The sequence below is a fragment of the Oncorhynchus clarkii genome, chromosome 6 (genome assembly GCF_045791955.1).
Source record: "Oncorhynchus clarkii lewisi isolate Uvic-CL-2024 chromosome 6, UVic_Ocla_1.0, whole genome shotgun sequence".
Lineage (NCBI taxonomy): Eukaryota > Metazoa > Chordata > Actinopteri > Salmoniformes > Salmonidae > Oncorhynchus > Oncorhynchus clarkii.
The window spans coordinates 22,915,169-22,933,681 of record NC_092152.1 but is presented as its reverse complement, the minus strand read 5'-3'; the positions used below and the strand labels follow the sequence as shown (position 1 = coordinate 22,933,681).

At 39.7% G+C, this 18,513-nt stretch overlaps 3 protein-coding genes across 3 annotated transcripts; 1 reads left to right on the top strand and 2 right to left on the bottom strand.

Annotated features, from left to right (window-relative positions):
- Positions 1–461: 461 nt before the first annotated feature.
- On the bottom strand, positions 462–6,634 carry LOC139410801 (P2X purinoceptor 4-like). Its single transcript, XM_071156322.1, has 13 exons — positions 6,451–6,634; positions 5,879–6,026; positions 5,658–5,729; positions 5,462–5,534; positions 5,045–5,141; positions 4,547–4,627; positions 4,185–4,326; positions 3,789–3,925; positions 3,505–3,595; positions 3,299–3,364; positions 3,102–3,206; positions 2,851–2,958; positions 462–2,675 (listed from the first exon to the last, which is right to left on the bottom strand). Exons 1-13 carry the CDS (start codon positions 6,567–6,569, stop codon positions 2,196–2,198), a joined length of 1,719 nt encoding a protein of 572 aa, XP_071012423.1. The 5' UTR covers positions 6,570–6,634; the 3' UTR covers positions 462–2,195.
- Positions 6,635–7,998: 1,364 nt separating this feature from the next.
- LOC139410802 (taste receptor type 2 member 40-like) lies at positions 7,999–9,215 on the top strand. The gene has a single exon (XM_071156323.1). It carries the CDS (start codon positions 8,119–8,121, stop codon positions 9,082–9,084), a length of 966 nt encoding a protein of 321 aa, XP_071012424.1. The 5' UTR covers positions 7,999–8,118; the 3' UTR covers positions 9,085–9,215.
- Positions 9,216–10,203: 988 nt separating this feature from the next.
- LOC139410803 (glutathione S-transferase theta 1a) lies at positions 10,204–13,466 on the bottom strand. Its single transcript, XM_071156324.1, has 5 exons — positions 13,161–13,466; positions 12,535–12,622; positions 12,180–12,336; positions 11,306–11,482; positions 10,204–11,120 (listed from the first exon to the last, which is right to left on the bottom strand). Exons 1-5 carry the CDS (start codon positions 13,270–13,272, stop codon positions 10,920–10,922), a joined length of 735 nt encoding a protein of 244 aa, XP_071012425.1. The 5' UTR covers positions 13,273–13,466; the 3' UTR covers positions 10,204–10,919.
- Between the last annotated feature and the right edge of the window lie 5,047 nt (positions 13,467–18,513).

Here is an 18,513-nt window from a genome sequence, read left to right as displayed (position 1 = left end):
ATCTAACTCATCTGAGTAGAGGCATAATAAAACTACTGTACATCGACTACAATGGATCCATAGAAACGGTATGTACTATTGTATGCACACAAGAACTGGAGAAGATGTGAAATTACATTATCATCAAGTCAACAATATTTTCAAAATTACATTTATTGCACATGGCAAAAAAGATTTGTTCAATATAAAAAATAATTGAAATAGGTTACATGTATGCAGACAGACAAACAAAATGATAACACAATTCCCTTCTCCAGTATGCTCCAGTTCATTGTCATCTAAGATGATGGATCTTCTGCAATCTTTTTTAGTTTTAAAACATTTAAATATATATACAGTGCCTTGCGAAAGTATTCGGCCCCCTTGAACTTTGCGACCTTTTGCCACATTTCAGACTTCAAACATAAAGATATAAAACTGTATTTTTTTGTGAAGAATCAACAACAAGTGGGACACAATCATGAAGTGGAACGACATTTATTGGATATTTCAAACTTTTTTAACAAATCAAAAACTGAAAAATTGGGCGTGCAAAATTATTCAGCCCCTTTACTTTCAGTGCAGCAAACTCTCTCCAGAAGTTCAGTGAGGATCTCTGAATGATCCAATGTTGACCTAAATGACTAATGATGATAAATACAATCCACCTGTGTGTAATCAAGTCTCCGTATAAATGCACCTGCACTGTGATAGTCTCAGAGGTCCGTTAAAAGCTCAGAGAGCATCATGAAGAACAAGGAACACACCAGGCAGGTCCGAGATACTGTTGTGAAGAAGTTTAAAGCCGGATTTGGATACAAAAAGATTTCCCAAGCTTTAAACATCCCAAGGAGCACTGTGCAAGCGATAATATTGAAATGGAAGGAGTATCAGACCACTGCAAATCTACCAAGACCTGGCCGTCCCTCTAAAATTTCAGCTCATACAAGGAGAAGACTGATCAGAGATGCAGCCAAGAGGCCCATGATCACTCTGGATGAACTGCAGAGATCTACAGCTGAGGTGGGAGACTCTGTCCATAGGACAACAATCAGTCGTATATTGCACAAATCTGGCCTTTATGGAAGAGTGGCAAGAAGAAAGTCATTTCTTAAAGATATCCATAAAAAGTGTCATTTAAAGTTTGCCACAAGCCACCTGGGAGACACACCAAACATGTGGAAGAAGGTGCTCTGGTCAGATGAAACCAAAATTGAACTTTTTGGCAACAATGCAAAACGTTATGTTTGGCGTAAAAGCAACACAGCTCATCACCCTGAACACACCATCACCACTGTCAAACATGGTGGTGGCAGCATCATGGTTTGGGCCTGCTTTTCTTCAGCAGGGACAGGGAAGATGGTTAAAATTGATGGGAAGATGGATGGAGCCAAATACAGGACCATTCTGGAAGAAAACCTGATGGAGTCTGCAAAAGACCTGAGACTGGGACGGACATTTGTCTTCCAACAAGACAATGATCCAAAACATAAAGCAAAATCTACAATGGAATGGTCCAAAAATAAACATATCCAGGTGTTAGAATGGCCAAGTCAAAGTCCAGACCTGAATCCAATCGAGAATCTGTGGAAAGAACTGATGCTCTCTGATACAATGTGATTCTCTGGATTTTTGTTTTAGATTCCGTCTCTCACAGTTGAAGTGTACATATGATAAAAATTACAGACCTCTACATGCTTTGTAAGTAGGAAAACCTGTAAAATCAGCAGTCTATCAAATGCTTGTTCTCCCCACTGTATATTTTTTTTAAATTGTACCTTTATTTAACTAGGCAAGTCAGTTAAGAACAAATTCATATTTACAATGACGGCCCATACCAGCCAAACCCGAACAACGCTGGGCCATTTGTGCACCGCCCTATGGGACTCCCAATCACGGCGGATTGTGATACAGCCTGGATTCAAACCAGGGTCTGTAGTGACGCCTCTAGCACGGAGATGCAATGCCTTAGAACGCTGCGCCACTTGGGAGCCCTTTTCATCATTCATGGTCTCTAGACGGTGGGATGGATAGACACAACATCTATAGGCGAGAATAATGACCAAGTTGAAAATGTTAACCTTAATGCAGAATGGAAGATTAGATAAATACACCAGTACAAATGCATGATACAGCTGTTACATGATGAGGACCAGTCTCTGATTTCTATATAGAACACTGCTTTCTAGAACACTGACTCTCCCTCTTCCCTAAAGCTATGTGTTAGGGCTGGACTGGGGAGAAGTAGTTCTTCTGGGTCTCATGCCAGTGTACTCTCCATCTTGGCTGGAGTATTCCTCTCTGATTCTCCACACACTACAACTGGGTATGACAGGGAGGCTTTCTCTGGGTGGGGCCCCAAATCTCCAGGTGATATACTGATTGTAGGCGCAGTGGCGCATGGCGGTGGTCCACTGCTCCCCCTCGGTCAGCTCACAAAGAGGCTCTCTGTACAGCAACACTGCCTCCAACAAGGGCCGACTCAGCACCAGCTGTTCAAACAAGGAGGAGGTGGTGATGCAGCGACCTCTGCTCATCCTGCAGCACAGCTGCTCCTGGGGATGGGTGGTGGGGAGGCAGCTGCCACAAAGACACCAGGCTGGACGGCTGGGCCGAGGGAGAGCCTGGGGCTGCTTGTCTATGCTGTGCCCTTTCTGCAATACACCAGCCATGGCACTCAGGTGCCTTATGTCGTCCTGACAACAAGAGTGCAATACATACATATTACAGTAGTCATGTGTACTTATATACAATAGTTTTATCTTGCTCAAAGACAAGAAAAGGGTAACATAAAGTGAGCTTAAAAGTGAGTATCTACTGTATCAGGGGGTGAGAATGGCACTACATTTGGGAAAACACAATTATGCTAACCTTGAATGGGTGAATGGACATGGGCTTCACTTGTTGTAAACTTTTCCTATGTGATCTTTTCACCACTCTTATATGGTTCTCGTCCACAAACGAGACACAAAGAATGCACTGGAACACAGAAGGAGAATAGTGCCATTGTTCAGCGTCTCACCACATATTTACATCCAACATTCAGTCAATGGGAATGCAAATGTTGCTGTGGATTTGAGGGTATGTATAATCCCCAGTGGGGAATGCCATCCCACTCATACCTGTTGTCTGTCCTGAACAGATTCAACCTTTTTCTCTGAGTAGTTCTGTCTGGCTTCTTTAGAGAAGCAGCTGGTCCCAATGAGCCAGTCAATTAATAAAGTGGTCTGGGGAAAGTCACAGTCAATGTAGGCTTCTTTGCCTGTTAAAATGTTGAATTTCAAAAAAAGTTTAACAAAAACATCTGAATAAAGCTCACCAGTGCATAATAGGATAGAGTTGATCCAATATAGATGATCAGTTGGATTATGCTGAATTTTCCTGCCTTTAAAAGAACACACATGATAAATTACCAGTTGTATTATTCTGATTCATGCACTGATTAGAATAATATATGCTCATTCATTAGATTACCATCATCATTATTGCAGGTTTGAATGATAAGACTTAATGAGTCATACAAACCTTTCCGAATACCATGACATCAAACCTGATCCCAAACGCTTTAAACAGGGTTCTCTCCCCAACACCTTTTTCTGTCTGATATCTAGCAAACCTGCCAACACATGTTGTTATAAAACTGTAAAAAACTATGTTACACTGTAATATCTGGATGCACCGATGTCTACAATTACAAATAACTATTCCAGTATAGATTGACAGTTTTCCATAATCTCATTTGAACTGGGTCAACTGGCCATGTATGGTCTATGACATTCGGCCTAAAGAACAAGGCCAGTCACAATTACCTTAAGTTGAGACCAGGGGACAGAGTTCTGTTGCTCTCCTTCTCATCCAGCCGGCGGAAGGAGTATTTGGGCAGACAGTTCCGCAAGAACCCGTCCAGATTACAATCCCATTTAATTTGGATCCCAATGACGCCACCCTTTGGTGAGAGAGCATGGTGAAGATGATCTACTCAGCGTCAACCTTACCTGACAATCATGTAAACCCTCTCACATCTGAAGTAATTAAGGTGATTTCATTCTGTAATTCATTAAGTAATCAAATATGTCCAACGTTATGAATTGCCAGTATGTGCAATGCCAAAATAGATGCAGACATCAGTGACATACATACATAATTGAGAGTCATAGAGTAAGTTTGTGGTTATTTGAGAAATTCCCTCTAACAGAGCAGCCCACCTCAACTGCCATCTCTGAGAAGTTCTCTCTGGCCTCCTGCACAATGTCCCCGAGGCGGAAGATGGGGCACCAGGGGTCTGTACGCCTGTTAAATTGGCAGTGCTTCAGGTAGCTGTCCGTCATCTCAGGGAGGATGTTCCTTCTGTGAGACAAACACACATTAGTAAGATCAGCTGAATGTAAAGACGGTGCTCGTTTTCCATCTGTTTATGAATTCATGTAATTCTGTTTTTTGTGATTATGACCCTTTGAGTATGTAAAGGTGGGGTGGTGAAGGTCTGAATATAATATATATAATATACTTAACTGTGGTATGCAAGCTAAAAATACAAATCTATTCACATTGAATTGGGCAGTCTCACCTAATGAAGTTAAAGTTTGGGAATCTGATGTTGTTCTTGATGAGGACTGTGAAGTTCTCAGCTGATGCCAAGAGAGCAGGCCTAGATGTCAGAGCAGTCATCAATTGCACTATTGAAGCATAGTTGTGAAAATATGTTTTTACAGCTGACGGTTTAGGGCTCTATTCAATCTTTAAAGCTGAAGTGTTACAGATTCCGTGATAGAGCCCTTAATTTTAATTCCAAAGTTGTTGTGAAACTACTTTGAAACAATGTTCCTCATCTTATTTGACTATACACTCATGCAGCGGTAATGTGGTGAGCTTCCTCCACATTAGAGGAACTAAAGTATAAATATAGCTGTCAGGCAGTGGTCTATGTAGAAGTGAAGATAACTTGATTTACTGAGTAACTAACCTCTGCAGAGACTGCAAGTCAAATCACACTGAATATGATGAGAGGGGGAAGGCAGGCACACATACTGATAATGAGAATACAAATAATAGTGAGCTTATTTACTTGGGGGGCGTTTTCTTGGTTTCTATGGGGCACCATGTAGACACCTCACATGTTTTCTGTTTTACATCAAACTTCACACATACACCTGTCTGAACCCCTGAAAGGAAAGCAAAATGTGGAATTTAGAATGAGTTCAATTTGAACTATTATATGGTTCACGTGACAAATAATTAAAAAAATTGTCCTAGCTGTTCTATTATCATGTGTCTACATGTTTACTACTACTGTGTAACCCTTACATAACCAGAATGTATCTGCCTACAGTAAAGACAGAGAGAACAGAGCAGACCATCTGAAACCTCAACACATCAGGGACAAATTCCTCCCCTCCTTGCAAGAACTAATGGTCTAACCAGATAGAGATGACAAACAGAGGAGAATGATCAGGAGAAAAGTTGTAGACAGCTGTAGTTGTACCGTGGCTGTTCTGTTCCCAGAACCCCTTCACACAGTCCTTGTCTGTCCAACACACTTTTCCGTAAGGAGGGACCTGTAATACACAGACTCCTGTGAGATGAGTTGGTTCTAGTCATCAAGTAGTGTGGTTAATAGAAGTGATATCAGACATGATAATTTACAGGAATTGGGTAGGGATGTCCTACTTGCACTCTACCTCAGGGCATTTTCCTTGCCTTTGATTTTTTGTAACAATGACATTGGTCACCACGAAAAATGAATTCTTTCCCTTAAACAGAAAGTCCAACAAATGTATAGAAAGTCAGAACCAATGTACAAATATATGCATGTATAATACAAATATAATATGTGTATAATATACAACAATAAAACAACAATATTCGTAAAACACAAATGTATGAACGCACACACACACACCTGTGATGGCCCACTGTAATCTACAACATCCCATACTATATCACCAACATCTGGCAAGCTGGTCATGGCCACTCCCTTGACCTTAGCAGTAACAGAGCTGACCACATAGTCGTGTTCTTGATACTCCTTGTTCCAGAACATTACAATGCTACAATGTAAAACAGTATTTTATTATAGAATGTTGCAAATTGGAGTAAATTACTTTTATGTGCCCCTGATATATTTTAAATAGTATTGGTATGGCTAGAAAAGTTGGATGGTAAGTAAATAAATAAAAATAGTAAATACAATTGATAAAAGTAATACATCATTATTTTAGAATGTATTCACTATCTATAATAACATTCATTTTGAAATATTATTGGTATGGCTAGAAGATGGATGGTAAACACATTAAAATAAATAGTTAATACAATTGATAAAAGTAATACATCATTATTTCAGAATGTATTCGATATCTATAATAACATTCATACTTTATTTTCATGCACACATTCTTGATCAAGGTGCGTGGGCGTTCCTTGTCTACTACCGTTATTACCGCAAACTGAATCCTTCTGCAGAATACTCACCAGATGAACATCAGTATGACTCCGTTAAATGTCCATTTCAGCGATCCCAGCCTTGCACTTTGTATTCGGACCAGTTTATGTGTTTCATACTCACATAGATTTATCAGTTTACACGGCATTTTGGATGTTGTCAGAGAGAGAGTGAATCTCTTTCTTCTGACTCATACTGGTTCTTCTCCTTCCTGAGTGGGTCAGTGATCACATGTACATCTGCTTGGAGCGGTTTCAGTTCCATTGACCAAACAATATTCTACGTCTGTGAAATTCAAGACTGGTCCAGTCGTCGTTGTTGTATAGCATTATGCATGTATCCCTGTTGTGCAGCCAAAGCTGGAACAAAGTAGCGTTTGTCTATTGTTTTATGTTATTTGCTACTTTGAAATGATTTGATCATTTATTACATGAAAATGACACGAATGCATTCATTTGAATTAAAGACTAACATATGAAGTACGCCTACCATGGGGTACACCGATAAATTAGATTAAATGAAGATTTCTGTCACTATCAGTATTTGCAAATCAAAGGGTCACATATCCCTATGAAGGAAGTCATTGTATCTGGGCATGGCTGTATCCGGACCACTTAACTTGATTGTGAAGATGTGCACTGCATCCTAGTCCAGATATGATATAGGCTACAGTAGGCTTGAATGTTTTTTTTTATGCAGTATGAGTGACAGTTTCTTTGGGGTGAAAGTTGTGCCAAACAAGTTTCCTGATTTGGTGCCCAATCAAGAAATCATTTTAAACTCTAGATAGCAGTAAATAATTAGTATGGAAAGGAACTGGATGTATTTGGCCACCACAGGAGCTTGAAAATGAGGACGATATAATTGTGTCACATACTAGCTTTAGTTTCACTGTAGTTCAATATATTTTGTTTTTGTTATTGTGTGACATTAAAATTGCTTGTGCAATTATGCCTGAGAAAAATATCAAATCTGGAGAAAAGAGACTATGCGCTCAAAACCATTTGCATTGTGAATGACATGACATTGAAACAGGATGAAAAGCACAAAACTTCATTTTGAATAAGCTAACTTGTACAAATGAAATACATAATGGATTTGAATAAGGAAATACATTCAGCCTCATCAGGCAAAGGAAAATAAAATACCTATAATTTCCATGGTTTAAAAATGTAAAACCAGCCCCAGAAGATTCTTGTAAGTAAATGACTGTCTGGTCTGTAAACAAAAACCATGGCACGATGGACAGTGGCAAGGCAGACAGTAAGTAACATGTCATGTTTATCCTCACTAGGGACAATGAGAGTGGTTGAGATGATACAAGTATTGACTATCTTGCTACTCCTTCCCTCCATCTTCAATTGAATCTGTGTCTGGTTACAGCATTGCAAATCCAGTAATAGTCTACATTCTAGTCAATGTATACTTCATGCATGCTTTTCATAAAAGCAAAATGGTCATGAATAACGTGACTTGTCTTCCTCATGGCTAATTTGTGTTTTCAAATTCTGCTGTGGAATGGCCATGCCCTACCATCAATCAACATTGTCCCTCATTTACATTATCTCAGAGAGTCATTACTCACAGAAACAGATTTGCATAGGAATACTCATTTTCTCTATAAAATGGTATGTGAATAATTCTCTGCTTCATAACAAAGAGGAATTCTGCCAAATCGTTCTCATCTGGTTATAACTATGGGTTCTGGACAACATGAAGTCCAGCTGTATGGTATAGCTGTCCTGGTCATTATTGGAGTGCTATGGAACACATTCAACTTGATAACAACCATGTTCCAGCAGTGGAAGGCTGGTGGTGTCCAGACTGTGGGACTGATCATCTCCACTATCTCCCTGGGTAATGTTTTCCTGCACCTCTCCACCTTTGGCATCGTAGTCACTATGTGGCATGGGGTGTTGTGTTGGGATGATCTACCCATGTTCTTCTGTGTCATGTTGTATGTGTGGCTGAGCAGTAGCTATTTGAGCTTCTGGTCCATCGCCTGGCTGAGTGTCCTCTATTGTGTGAAGGTGGTCAACTTCACCTCTGAGCTGTTCGCTAAGATCAAGACAAACATCTCACCCATCATCAACGTGGCTCTTGCAGTGACCTTCCTGAACTCCTGTGTGATGTTTTCCCCCTTCTTCTCCCTTAATTACCGTAACGAGTCATACGTAACACCTGTGACAAAGAACACCACCTGTGTGATTAAGACACCTCTATTCCCCACTTGGATCAACATGAACCTTTATGTGCTAGTCTTCATCTGCTACCTGGCTCCGTTACCTGTGATGGTGATGGTTCCCTCCTCCATCAGACTGGTGGTCCATCTCTGCCAACACACGCTGGAGATGAGAAAGAACAAGACCGGTGTTCAGAGTGCTGACTCCTACCTGCTGGTGTGCAAGCTTACTGTGGCCCTGGTGGGTGTCTACATAACCACTCTGACCATCATCTCCCTGTTCTACCTCTCTAAACTATATGGCTCTGACATTAGCATTAACTCACTCCTGCTGGGTTACTCCTTCTATTGCATAGCATCAGGCGTTCTCTTGACTATCTCCAATAAGAACCTGAGGGAGAAACTCTGGGCTCTTTTCTGCGGTACCAAGGCATCAAATGCATCAAGCAAAAGCCTGAGTGGAGAAACTGGGGCAGCTTGATATGCTTTTGAGTTTTAATACATTGTCACCTTTTCTGTTCTTCAGGACAGTGTATTATGTCACAATATACTTAATGTTTGTCATTGCCAGATATTACAAGCAAGTGCTAATTATTTAGTTGTAAAATCCCTTTTTGCTACTGCTGTTGTTGGCTTTTTATGCTTAGGTGTAATGGGTTTCATAGTATTTTACTTTTACGTAGCGGTGCATGTATTGGTTTTATTTGTCTTTTTATATTTTTTATGTATTTTCTTAATGATGATTTGCACAAATTAAGGAGTGTGGCTTTATGTACAGTGCCTAGTGAAAGTCTACACTATTTCAATGTCAGTTTTATTTTTCAGAGGGACAATTATACAAATGTTAATGCCGAAGACACACCAGCATGGTGCTGAGTGTTCCTGAGTTGACCAGTAGCAGTCCTGACTTGAATCTGTTTGACAATCAGAGGCAAAGTTTGATTATGGCTGTCCATCAATGATTCCCAACCAAATTTACTGAGCTGGAGCAATTTTAACAAAAACAATGGATAGAGTTGTGCAGAGTTGTGCAGAGTTTTGCAGATTTGGTAGAATCTTATTCAAAAGGATTCACAGCTGTAATTTCTGCCAAAGGCGCTTCCACCAAGTACAAACTCTGGAGTGTGAAGACATATGCAAATCTTATGCAAGGCATCTTTCTTTAATATTTTTATTAACTAAGAACATTTTCTATAAATGTAAATTTGTATTTGTTAATGTGAAGCAGGTTGGGTAGATAAGCAGGGGAAAAATCCACTAAAATAATTTTATTAAGGCAGCAAAAGGTGAAAAATGTGCAAGGGATGTGTAGAATTTCACTAGGCACTGTAAATGAAATGGGAAGAGTTTGAAGAATGTTCTTTCAGGTTTTGGACTTTTGCATATCTCATCAAATAGTACTTTACATTATATTGTTAATTGGGCATTTTCTTTTTAGAACTAAACCGTTTTGGAAAAATGGGAAGAGTTTAAAGAATTTTCTTTCAGGTTTTGGACTGCATAACCTTTGCATCTCTCACCAAATAGTACTTTACATTCTATTGTTTTTTTTGTTTTTTTAAGAATTAAAAATCATTCGAAAAAATTGGAAAAAGACCCATTTAGATTTTATTTTATTTATTATCAAGAAATGAAGTGTTTATTCTAATAACAGCTTGGTCTCATAGACTAGACGTAACATAGTAAATGTAAATCCGGGACTCTCAAATTAGTATGATATGTTATATTTGATATGGTAACATAAGACAGATGGTTACTTAAGGCAAAAAGTAGGGTGGTTAGTCAGGGTGGCTGGATGGGCGTATAACGGGAACGTCTAGCAACCCAAAGGTTTTGTGTTCTGAATCTCATCACGGACAACTTTAGCATTTTAGATAATTAGCAACAACTTACTACTTTTTAGCTACTTTGCAACTACTTAGCATGTTAGCTAACCCTTCCCTTAACCCTAACCTTAACCCCTAGCCTAGTTAACGTTAGCCACCTAGCTAACGTTAGCCACAACAAATTGGAATTCATAACGTATCATACGATTTGCAAATTTGTAACATATTGTATGAATTGCAATTCGTAACATATATGAATTGTAATTTGTAACATATTACACAAAATGGTTGATGGAGTTCCACAAATTAATACGTACAATACGAAATATAACATATCATACTAATTGGAGTATCGGATGTGCGTTTACTATGTTACGTCTAAACTTGAGTTCAGGTTGCTAATAAAACGTGCAAAGACATAAAAAAATTAAGACAAAAATTAAAAGCATTGTCACACAACACTTGGTGGTCAAAATGTTCTCATCATGAGTTAGTTGAACATCTTCTGTATCTTTGGCTTGAGAAATTCCAGCATTCCATTGTTCTCAAAGGTTTGAGGCAGGCTGGCCACATCCATGATGGTCTTGTGAGCTTCGTCAAAGAGAGCCTCGCCAAGCTCCATTTTTACCCTGTCTCTCCAGGCACCGAGAGTGGGCCTGTTCTCAAACAAATCCAGACCAGTGCCAACCGGCTGAAAAACATGCACACACAGGAAAACCCATATCATTTCAGGGAAAGTACAGCGCAAATCTGCAACCAAAGACATTGGGAGGGACATTTACAACAGTTAGTGAGAGAATCCCTCACACAATAGCTTCAAAATCATGCACAACTCACTCTTCCCTACCCTTTCACTTTTTACAAATGTAATGTCACCTGCATGATCTCTACTATTGCCACCAGGTCTGCTAGTGAGATCTTTTCCCCAATGATGAAGGGTCTGTCATCCAGGAACTTCTCCTCAAACACCTTCAGAGACAGTGTCAGGTCCTCCATAGCAGAGTCCATTTTCTCCTTAGGGACGTCTGACCCAGTTATGATGGGAACTATTGCCTGAAAATATGTAAATATTTTTAAAATTTCACTTGTGTCTATACCCATACTTATTCAATATGTTTTAAAGGTAGACTGAGCAAAATGAAGTTGCCACGAACAGCACCGGAGATATTGAAATTAGCAAGTTGCAACACTGTTCACAGTGTGGTAGCCAGGGCACCAAAACAACAAAGAAGTTGAGCCTCGCGCTTCGCTTCAATGCTCTTAGTTGTTCCGTAAATTGACCCACTATGCTGTTTACTTTATGCACCTGAGTCATGTCGCTGATTCTACATTTAATAAAATAATCCAGTGATAAAATGTCTATTCACCAATGCCATAGACTTAAATGTTTGACGCTAATGATTTCCTTCAGTCATTAACTAAGTTATTACGTAATAAATTATTTGTGTACAAATGGTTCAATAACCAGCCAAGGTCCACACTTAGAAAAAAAACTTACAAAAGGGTTCTTGGGCTGTCCTCATACGAGAACCATTTTTGGTTCTCCTATGGAACAGAACCTGAAACTTCCGTTCCAAACCTGTGGAACGGAACCAAACCTGAAACCAAAAGGGTTCTACCTGGAACCAAAAATGGTTCTTCAAAGGGTCCTCCTATGAGGACAGTCTAAGAACCCTTTTAGGTTCTAGGTATAACCGTTTTTTCTAAGTGCAGTTCCACTTACAGGACATATTGGATGTTTATATCTTACCCTGAACCAGAACACCTTTGAGCCATGGGCTCGCATGGCTGCGTGTTGCCAAGACAGGTACTCGTTGACCCGGGCTCGCTTTTGCAGGTCTGCTGGGTACCAGTGGTCTGAATCTGAGGTGCCAAATTTTTCAGCCAGGTACTTTAGGATGGCAATACTAGAAATAAGGAGAGATATACAATTAATTTAAGGAACTCCCTAGAAACCTAATTAGAGTCGACATGTAACCCACTAGGCACCCACTTATTCAACGTCTATTCCACGTTGGTTCAAAGTAATTTCATTGAAATGTTGATTCAACCAGTGTGTGCCCAGTGGGAAGTGTCTCTGTGTAGATTACTGTAGGCTACTTTACCTCTCTGTAAGAATGAAGTCTCCATCTCTCATGACCGGAACCTTTCTCACCACACTGATCTTACCAAAGTCTTCCCCATACTGCTGGCCTGAGGAGCAAAACAATTGTGACACTGATTTATCCAATATTACTTTTAAGAAAATATAGTTATTTTGTTATTATAATGAATTTACACATATAGCATGATGATTATCTTTGTGAAAAAACTTTTCCATATACAGTATGTCTTTCATGTTTCATGACTTCTATCTAGTTATTGGGTCCAGTTAGATATTACCTTCTGAATAAACAAACAAGGTCATTATGTAACAAGTTCAAAGTTTGCAATTGGTTGTTTTCACCTAGAAGTTTATGGCCTACATATATAAATATAAAATCGAACTTTCATTGTCTTAATAGGCTAGGCTACTTCCTAACTGTATTTGCAGTAGGCCCATATTTACTAAAATGGTTGGATGCTTGCTTCAAAATAATATATTTTTTGATTTACCTCGAATAGAATTTCACTATATTTGAACATATTTTATACACACCAAAACTCTGTTGTGTAGAAGTCGTCAACATAAATACTATATATTCAATATAAACGTTATAAATCACATTCCAAATATCTCGCAGTAGCCTACCTGTAGCCAGATCGACAAACTTGAAATCAAACGGAATGTTTGTTTTCTTTGCAAAAATGAACACAGAGCGACATGGCTGAGAGTGCAGATCAAGATACAATTCCAACGGCATTTTCACAGATGTAGAAGGGATGTTATGTGCCGAATCTCTTCCCAGCACCCGCTATCCTTTATGTTGGTATGGAGCCCCTCCCATATAGTCAAATGATTATAAAGGGTTCCGACAGTTCAATATGGACAGAAAAGAGCAGAGGCTCTGAGCTGTCCGATCAGGTCCATTGTCTACTTGTACTTGTGGTGTCTGCTTCTGGTTGTCGGGGTCAGGCGTTGGCAACATTTTGTAAATGTTTATAAAATTATCCAGACAAAATAACTGAGCCATAAAGCGACTCTGTGCAATGGACCATGCCATGATTCAGTTATTATTTGCATATAGACTGTTTTATTATAATGTCATATAATGAGCAATGTCTCAGACAGTTATTGTTTGCGAGTCTGGATCATTTCATGAACACATTTTTGGGCATTCACTAAGTGCAATTTACATTTTTTTATTTGACCAAAGTTGATGACCAGTGATACAGCTGAACCAGTAGTGCAGTTGATAACTAGCGTTGTCGATTTCACCACAGTATTGATCATGTTATAAGTAGGTCAGTTAAGACAGATTTGGGAGGAAGGCATAAGTCCAGAGACTCTCACCCAGGGACATCACGTACCCCAAACATTTGAGGGGTCACAAAGTACATGAGGATGGCATTTTGCATTTTATAAAAATCCGAAATATCTTTTTCCTACAATCTAGAGCCATAATTGTTATGCTTAATTCTATGTAAAAATATATATTTGTATTTATATGTATATTTTTCTGCATAGCTAAGCATACCACTTGAGCTGTCTGTATTTTTTTTGAATAATCTAAATATGCTTTTCCGCATCAATGCTAAAATCTGTGTAAAAGATTGAAAGGAATGTGAGTCTTATTCAGTACATTTAGTTATTGCATGCTTTTCTCAAGTCTACCAACCTTGCCAGCAGGTATGCCAGCTAAGATAGTTAGACAAGCTAACTACTCTAATTTGATAGCCTGAAATGGCTTCTTGGTAGTTAGTTATGAGGTTGGGAGATTAGGAACCTATCTGGGCTAGCTAAAGCCTACTTCAGAAAATTCCTAGATGGCTAGTGGTATTACAGAGAAACAACAACAACAAAACATTAAGTGAAATTATTATTATTTGAAACAGGACAAATCTTACGGGGCATGTTCCCCTGTGCCCGCTATGCTATGGGCATGACAACTCTGCTCTCAGCCCCCAGAGACAAGGGCCTGGTCTAGCAATGGTTTTGGTTAACTGGCAGTCCATTTAAACTCTTTCATCTCCACTTGGAATGCAGTAGACTCCTGTAACATTTAGCAAATGAATAAATGGGCTCAACAGCCTTGGAGAGTACATGCGTGTCCCTGATGACGGCATGTGAGTATTGTCATTTTTGTTCAGCAGTGTCTCAGAACACCTGACATAGTTGCCCTGTTGCCCAAGTTTCAGGTGTTTTTGTCACTTCCACTCTGCATGCACAGTTCTGTCAAATCAATTCAAATCTCATTTTATTTGTCATACCCTTTTAAAAAAATAGAAAAATAATAACACGAGGAATAACTACACAGTGAGTAACGATAACTCCGCTATATACACAGGGTACCAGTAGCAAGTCGATGTGCAGCGGTACAAGGTAATTGAGGTAGATATGTACATATAGGTAGGGATAAAGTGACTAGGCAAGAGGATATATGTTAAGCAGTAGCAGCAGCGCATGCGTGGAGTCAAAAAGGTTATTGCAAAAGGGGGTCAATGCAGATAGTCAGGTTAGCTATTTGGTTAACTATTTAACTAATTATTTAGCAGTCTTATAGCTTGGGGGTAGAAGCTGTTCAGGGTCCTATAGGTTCCAGACTTGCTTCGGCTACTGCTTGCCATGCGGTACCAGAGGGAACAGTCTATGACTTGAGTGGTTGGAGTCTTTGACAATTTTTACGGCCTTCCTCTAACACCTCTTGGTATAGAGGTCCTGGATGTCAGGGAGCTAGGCCCCAGTGGTGTACTGGGCCGTACGCACTAGAGGTCGACCAATTAATCGGAATGGACGATTAATTAGGGCATATGTCAAGTTTTCATAACAATCGGAAATCTGTATTTTTGGACAACGATTTGGCCGATTTTAAAAATATTTTTTTTACACCTTTATTTAATCTTTATTTAACTAGGCATGTCAGTTAAGAACACATTCTTAATTTCAATGACGGCCTAGGAACGGTGGGTTAACTGCCTCGTTCAGGAGCAGAACAACAGATTTTTACCTTGTCAGCTCGGGGGATTCAATCTTGCAACCTTACAGTTAACTAGTCCAACGCTCTAACCACCTGATTACATTGCACTCCACGAGGAGCCTACCTGTTACACGAATGCAGTAGAAGCCAAGGTAAGTTGCTAGCTAGCATTATACGTATCTTATAAAAAACAAACAATCAATCAATCATAATCACTATTTAACTACACATGGTTGATGATATTACTAGTTTATCTAGCGTGTCATGCGTTGCATATAATCGATGTGGTGCGTATCGTTGCTCCAATGTATACCTAACCATAAACATCAATGCCTTTCTTAAAATCAATACACAGGAGTATATATTTTTAAACCTGCATATTTAGCTAAAAGAAATCCAGGTTAGCAGGCAATATTACCCAGGTGTCACTTCTCTTGCGTTCATTGCACGCAGAGTCAGTGTATATGCAACAGTTTGGGCCGCCTAATTTGTCAGAATTTTACGTCATTATGACATAACATTGAAGGTTGTGCAATGTAACAGGAATATTTAGATTTATGCATGCCACCTGTTAGATAAGATATGGAACAGTTCCGTATTTCACTGAAAGAATAAACGTCTTGTTTTCGAGATGATAGTTTCCGGAATCGACCATATTAATGACCTAAGGCTCGTATTTCTGTGTGTCATTATGTTATAACAAGCATTCGTTCAAACAGCACTTTCGTTCAAACAGCACTTTCGTGCGTTTTGCCAGCAGCTCTTAGTAAGCACAGCGCTGTTTATGACTTCAAGCCTATCAACTCTCGAGATTAGGCTGGTGTAACCGATGTGAAATGGCTAGCTAGTTAGTGGGGTGCGCGTTAATAGCGTTTCAAACATCACTCGCTCTGAGACTTGGAGTAGTTATTCCCCTTGCTCTGCATGGGTAACGCTGCTTTGAGGGTGGCTGTTGTCATTGTGTTCCTGGTTCGAGCCCATGTAGGAGCGAGGAGAGGGACGGAAGCTATACTGTTACACTGGCAATACTAAAGTGCCAATAAGAACATCCAATAGTCAAAGGTTAATGAAATACAAATGGTATAGAGAGAAATAGTCCTGTAATTCCTATAATAACTACAACCTAAAACTTCTTAGCTGGGAATATTGAAGACTCATGTTAAAAGGAACCACCAGCTTTCATATATTCTCATGTTCTGAGCAAGGAACTTAACCGTTAGCTTTCTTACATGGCACATATTGCATTTTTCTTTCTTCTCCAACACTTTGTTTTTGCATTATTTAAACCAAATTGAACATGTTTCATTATTTATTTGAGGCTAAATTGATTTTATTGATGTATTATATCATGTTAAAATAAGTGTTCATTCAGTATTGTTGTAATTGTCATTATTACAAATAAAATAAAAAAATTGTCAGATTAATCGGTATCGGCTTTTTTTTGGTCCTCCAATAATCAGCATCGGTATCGGCGTTGAAAAATCATAATCGGTCGACCTCTAGTACGCAATACCCTCTGTAGCGCTTTGCGGGCCCATGCCAAGTCTTTTCAGCTTCCTGAGAGCAACGAGGCGTTGTCGTGCCTTCTTGCCGACTGTGTTGGTGTGTGTGAACCATGTTAATCCCCTAGTGATGTGGAAACAGAGGAACTTGAAGCACTCGACCTGCTCCACTACAGCCCCGTCATGTGGATGGGGGTGTGCTCAGCCCTCGGTTTTCTGTAGTCCACGATCAGCTCCTTTGTCTAGCTGATGTTGAGGGAGGGGTTGTTGTCCTGGCATCACACTGCCAGGTCACTGACCTCCTCCCTATTGGCTGTCTCATCGTCATCAGTGATCAGGTCTACCACTGTTGTGTCTTCAACAAACTTAATGATTGTGTTGGACTTGTGCATGGCCACACAGAAGTGGAAGAACAGGGAGTAAAGGAGGGGACTAAGCATGCACCCCTGAGGGTCCCCCGTGTTGATGGTCAGTGTGACGGATGTGTTGAGGCCTACCCTCACCACTTGGGGCGGACCTTCAAGAACTCCAGGATCCAGTTGCAGAGGGAGTCCCAAGTGTTCAGTCCCAGGGTCCTGAGCTCAGTGATGAGCTTGCGGGGTGCTATGGTGTTAAAGGCTGAGTTGTAGAGTTCCGGGTGTTTTTGTCACTTCCACTTTACGTGCACAGTTTTGCCCAATGTATTATTATTATTTTGTCATGATAGAGCATCAACTTGTATCTTGCTTGGAAAACAGGAAAACACTTACTTATGAACAAAAATAGCTTTAAAGTTAATAATTAACTTGTCATGTACAGCTTTCGTGATATCATTACACATAAAATCACAACCATATTTCATCGTGGTTTGATTTTCCTTAAGTTGCAGTAAGGGATCCAACCAAACTCCCACCTCAGTCCTTTGTTGTGGTAAGTCCCACAGGCGGTCAAACCAGGTCACTTTGGGGGAGTGAAAGAGGGACAATGGTTCTCCCATAGGGCCAACTTTCATGACCCTGCTATTTCATGACCCTGCTATGAGACCAGGCTATTGGGGCCAGGTTCTGGTTTGCATTTAGGATGACATGTGGTCTTTGTTTTAAGAAAGGGGGCATATCACCAAACCATAACATAATTGAACATGTGAGAATGGGTTTCTCAGGGATGTGATGTAATACATTGGTTGTTGAATTAACAATTCCTTCTAAAGTAATGACTGACCTGGACTGCACAATATTTTCCCATTATTATTTTCAAAATTCTTCAAGCGCTGTCAAATTGGTTGTTGATCAGTGCTAGACAACCATCTTCAAGTCTTGACATAGATTTTCAAGCTGATTTAAGTCAAAACTGTAAATCATCCAGTCAGGAACATTTAGTTCAGTTCTTTGCACCCCATCACTGTGAGGTATTGTTTGTTTTGTGACACACGTCTTTCGGGGCTCTGTTTTTCCCGTGATTTACTCCTCCTGTGTATGATAGTTTTTGCCTGCCTCACTAATGACGCCTTTTGCCTGTTCCCTGCCTGTACTTTAGCCTATCGGAT